This window comes from Anomalospiza imberbis, unplaced genomic scaffold (genome assembly GCF_031753505.1).
Source record: "Anomalospiza imberbis isolate Cuckoo-Finch-1a 21T00152 unplaced genomic scaffold, ASM3175350v1 scaffold_110, whole genome shotgun sequence".
In the NCBI taxonomy this organism is placed as follows: domain Eukaryota; kingdom Metazoa; phylum Chordata; class Aves; order Passeriformes; family Viduidae; genus Anomalospiza; species Anomalospiza imberbis.
In genome coordinates, this window is record NW_027099491.1 from 54,190 (window position 1) to 59,543 (window position 5,354).

At 51.9% G+C, this 5,354-nt stretch overlaps 1 protein-coding gene across 1 annotated transcript; it reads right to left on the reverse strand.

Moving 5' to 3' along the window:
* Positions 1 to 319: 319 nt before the first annotated feature.
* Positions 320 to 907, reverse strand: LOC137465796 (olfactory receptor 14J1-like). Its single transcript, XM_068177816.1, has one exon. The coding sequence runs from the start codon at positions 905 to 907 to the stop codon at positions 320 to 322; it is 588 nt and encodes a 195-aa protein (XP_068033917.1).
* Between the last annotated feature and the right edge of the window lie 4,447 nt (positions 908 to 5,354).

Below are 5,354 nucleotides of genomic sequence, written 5' to 3' on the forward strand. Positions count from 1 at the left end.
GCTGTGCCAGCACTGATCTGCCCCCAGCTCTGCACACAGACATTGCTGCTGCAGCTCCAGAGAAGGCAACAAAAAGGCATCTCTGCAGAAAACTCTGCTGGGACATCCTTGAGTTCCTTTAAAGCCACCAAGAGTACAGACCCTCATTGACACAGCCACAGGGAAGGTGGGGAGAAACAAAGTGAGAAATGGCACAAACAATAACATTTCTTTGTGGACAATATGAAAAAAGAAAAATAAAAAACCTACCAAATGAAACCAACAAGAAGTATCAAAGATTCTTTTTATTACAAGTGATTTGCAGAAATTGGCCAGCAGTTTAATGTTTCTGAAGGCATCCCGTCATCAGTGTCCACACTGCAGCCTTGAGCTCCTGGTTCCTCAGGCTGTAGATGAGGGGGTTCAGAGCTGGAGGCACCACCGAGTACAGAACAGACACTGACAGGTCCAAGGATGGGGAGGAGATGGAGGGGGGCTTCAGGTAGGCAAACATTACAGTGCTGACAAACAGGGAGACCACGGCCAGGTGAGGGAGGCAGGTGGAAAAGGCTTTGTGCCGTCCCTGCTCAGAGGGGATCCTCAGCACGGCCCTGAAGATCTGAACATAGGAGAAAACAATGAACACAAAACAGCCAAATGCCAAACAGGCACTAACAGCAATGAGCCCAAGTTCCCTGAGATAGGATTTGCAGCAGGAGAGCTTGAGGATCTGGGGGATTTCACAGAAGAACTGGCCCAGGGCATTGCCATGGCACAGGGGCAGGGAAAATGTATTGGCCATGTGAATGAGAGCATTGAGAAAGGCACTGGCCCAGGCAGCTGCTGCCATGTGGGCACAAGCTCTGCTGCCCAGGAGGGTCCCGTAGTGCAGGGGTCTGCAGATGGACACGTAGCGGTCGTAGCACATGATGGTCAGGAGAGAAAGCTCTGTTCCAAGGAAGAAGATAAGCAGAAAAAGCTGTGCAGCACATCCTGTGTAGGAGATGGTGCTGGTGCCCCAGAGGGAATTGTGCATGGCTTTGGGGACAGTGGTGCAGATGGAGCCCAGGTCGCTGAGGGCCAGGTTGAGCAGGAAGAAGAACATGGGCGTGTGCAGGTGGTGGCCGCAGGCTACGGCGCTGATGATGAGGCCGTTGCCCAGGAGGGCAGCCAGGGAGATGCCCAGGAAGAGGCAGAAGTGCAGGAGCTGCAGCTGCCGCGTGTCTGCCAGTGCCAGCAGGAGGAAGTGGCTGATGGAGCTGCTGTTGGACATTGGCTGTGGCTGCACATGGGGACCTGTTCATAGAGAAAGGACAGTGACACATCAGGAGAGGTTGCTTGGAGCTACACCTGGGCCATTCCCTGCCGACTGTCCTGCTGGGACTTACCCGTCCTTCTTCCCATTCTGGAAAAACCTTTGGCTGGAATCAGGGCACAATGACACTCCTGGGTCACCCTGGGATAAACCAGACCCTGCCCAGAGCAGAGGGATCCCTGAATGTCTCACCCTCTCCAAAGGTCTCTGGGCAAGCTCTCAGCACCCCCTTGTGCCAAGGACACTCACAGCTCCCTTGGCCAACCCAGCAGCATTTCCTCAGCTGTGGCATCTCTGCACTTCCCCGTGGGACATTCAGGGAACTCCCAGAGGCTCTGGCACAGCTCTGCACCCAGGAGGGCAGCTCAGAGCTGGGAAGGGCACAGCAAGGAGATCCCTGGCTGTGCCCATGATGGGATCTCAGGGAGGGGCTCAGCTCGTTCCCCTTTCCCATGGACTGCTTTGCCCACAGCCCCACAGGTCCCAGGGAAGCTTGGACACCCCATTGCCAGGGACAGCCCTGCCTGGCAGGAATGCCAAGGGCTGTGCCTGACTCAGCTGCTGCAAATGCCAGAGCCTCCCTGAGAGCACCAGAAAACACTGACAATATCAGGGGAGTGCAGAAACAGGAGAAGATGTTGTGGTGCTGTGCCTGAGAGGGCAGGGCACAGACAGCTGGGCACTCAGGACAGTGTTCCCGTGCCCAGCTGTGCCCGGCACCTCCCACACACCAACAGTGCCCTCCTGCCCCAGCACTGCTCTGTTCAGCCCCCTCTGCTTCCCTGCGCATCTCCCTGGGCCTGGACATTCCCTCCTGAGAGGCACCTTGTCCCTGCCAGCGCTCACAGAGCCCATCCCACCCTGTGTGCCCTCGGCCCGGCCCTACAGAAACCTGCCTGTGTGCAGGGCCCTGGCTGGGGCAGGGTCTGTGTGCAGCTGGGCGAGGGCAGCTCAGGAAAGCCCTGCTGGGCCTTGCAAAGGTGATGCTGCTGCTGTCCAGGGCTGAGGAGTGGCTGGAGGTCTTTGGGAGGCTGCCAGCAGAGAGACTGACCACCCAAAGTCACAGATCTGGAGTCTCTGTAAATGTTCAAACCTTCCTTTGATGATCCTGTGTGTCCCTTTCAACTCAGAATGTTCTGTCATTCTGGGATCACAATTCCTGTTCTGCTTCTCTCATCCCCCTGTTGTCTATAATCAAAAGTGGAAAAAAAAAAACAAACCAAAAACCTTGCAACGAAGTTAGAACAGTAAAGTAAAAACAGTGTTAGACCAGTAAAGTAAAAACCAGACCTTTATTTGAAGCTTCCAGGTGTCCCAGTGGGGATGGGTCATACCTGGCCCCTGATTTCAACAATTTATTATGGTTGATTAATTAGGATATTTAACAGGAACATCCAATAGGACATTCAGTTGCCCCAGTAACAACCCCTTGCTCAACCCATTGGAGTAGGTCCAAGGGGTTTTTTTGCACGTTTTTGTTATGACTGCTTAAATTCTGCTCAAAAACAAAAATATTCTTCTTGTGGGTCCTCTTCCTGATCATAAGACTATATAGTATTTCAGGAATGTATTTAGACAGTCAGGTTATTTTTCTAAAATCTAAGAGAAAGGTTAGGAAATGTACTAGAGTTAATTAAGGATTATAGTTATAAAAGTACATAACAGTAGTTTAATAGAGTTAATTAAGAGTTTGATAGAGTTAACTACGGATTATATTTTTATAACTATATAATAGTAATTTACAGAACTACAAATATATGAAAAATGAATAAAAAGCAGAAATCTTTTTGTCACCACCACAACTTTCTCATCCTTCTGCAAGCAGGAAATGGAAAACACTCTCAGGAAAGCTCCTGATCTTTACAGCAATCCCAGGTTTACCTTCTCTGGGAAGTGTCCTCCGGAGCTGTGCCCAGGCTGGTCTGGATCTGGGAGCAGCCCTGCCCCAGCCAGCAGCTCTCAGCAGCAGCACCTGCCCTGCTCAGGGTGGCTCCTTCCCCCCACAGCTTCTCTCCAGTGCTGGGAGCAGCTCCCCGGGCCGGCTGAGAGCTGTCCCTGGCAGGCAGCAGAGTCCCTGGCCCAGCACAGCGCCCTGGGCTGCAGGACCCTGCTCTGCAGGACAGCCCTGGGCACCCCTGGCTGCTCTGCACAAGAGATGATCAGAGAATGTACTCACAGGGTCTGTGGGCATTGGGATGTTCCAGCTGTAGGAGATCACTCCAGGAGCTGCAGCTGCATTGTCCTGCAGCCAGAGGTTCCTGTGCCAAGGGCTGCCAGTGATTCTGCCCCAGGCACTTCTCAGCACCTTCCCAGCCCTGACTGATGGAAGCTCTCTGTGCCTCTGTGCTGTGCCCGGGCTGGCTGCAGGCAGTGCCCCAGCCCTGCTGGGCTGGGAGAAGAGCTGCTCATCCAGAGAAATGTGCTTTTGAAGCTCTCCTTGGTTACCAGCATCACCCTCTGTGCCAGGAGCCCGGCCCAGCTCAGCAGCACAGACACAGCACAAGGACTTTAATGACCCTCTGGGGCTTTGTGCTCAGGCCCTGAACATCAGGCCCTGAGAGGGAGCTGCAGAAACCTCTCCAGAACTCCAAGTCAGAATCCAACTCCAAAGTTTCTTTGACTTTTAATGGGTCCCACTGAGGGACACGACTGAGAAAGTGTCCCCAGGCCCCAGGCAGAGCAGAGAACTGGAGGCACTGATGACAGGTGGGGACAAAGAGAAGCCAAGTCTTGGTGCCCTGGGGCACAGCAGGCTCTGTGCCACCAAGGGCTGTCAGGAGACACCTTGTCCTGAGGCACTGGGGCCTCCTGGCACAGCCCCAGCCAGGCTGGGCACTGTCAGCCCCTTGTCCTGCCCTCAGCATCCCCCCCTAGCCCACATCCCAGTGGCCTCAAGGATCTGCTGGAAGGAGTCCCTGGGGAGCCTTGCTCAGGAATGGCCCTGGGGGCTCCTTCATGCTCCCAGGGACTGCAGCTTTTTCAAAGCACTTTGGCTTTGGCTTTTGCCTTGGAGTCTCTGAGAGCTTTGTGCAATCATGGCCTCCAATTATCTGCTGTAATTAGTCCCTGGAGAGGCTTTGTGAGGAACAACACTCAGTGGGGCTCATGAATGCTTCAAGGTGCTTCAGTTCTTTTAAGGTACTTGGTGTTTCACTTTTGATCCAGACTCTGTGAGAACTTTGTGCAATCATGGCCCCAATTATCTGCTTTAAGGAGTCCCTTGAGAGCTTTGTGCTGACACTCAGTGGGGCTCATTAATGTTTTTAGATACTCAAGAAGTTTAAAGTACTTTGGATTGTCCTTTCCACAATGAGAGGTTTTTGTGCTATTTTGAGTCTCCGAGAGGTTTTTGTGCCATCCTGGCCTCCAGTTCTCTACCCCAAGGAGTCCATGAGGAGCCTGTGTTGGGGATGGACCTCCGTGGCACCCATTAATGTCTTAAGAAACTTTGGGTTTTTCCTCTGCCTTTGACTCCTGGACAGGTTTGTGCAATCTCCTCTCAGGCCCTGAGGTTCCAGGGCTCAGCTCCAAATGCACCACGGGGCTCATTTGAATCAAGCAAGTCCTAGCAAACTATGGCTCTGCCTTGATTTCCCTCTTGTCTGGGGCAGTTCAGCAGGAAGTTTCTGTAGTGGTTTTGGTTCACCAATTTGAGTTTCCTCAGCTAATGCATCAATTAGTGTGGTGGGTTCAGTGCTGGCTAATTACCGGGGCACTCACTAGAATATACTTACTCATTTCCTGCTCAGAGATAGGATTAGGAGAAAGGCAAAGTGGGCTCAAAACTTTAAAAGGGTATAAGAAAAGTTTATTAACAGTAACTAAAAGAAAGAGTAATAAGAATCAGAGGAAAACTTTCAGAACACTTCCTCTCTCTATAGAACCTGACAATGAAGAGAGACAAAACATAAAATTTCAGTCAGTTTGCCACCTCTAGAATAGTCTTTCTTCACTTAGAGAGAGAAGTTCCTCTTGTCAATGTTATGGAGACTTCTCCACAAGACCACAGTTGTCTCATGACTTTTCATTTACACGAATAGCAGCTGCCTGGAAAAACCTG

What these genes read in the sequence shown, in the direction of transcription:
- LOC137465796 (XM_068177816.1), bottom strand. Translation starts at nt 907, where the DNA reads ATGTGCTACGACCGCTACGTGTCCATCTGCAGACCCCTGCACTACGGG.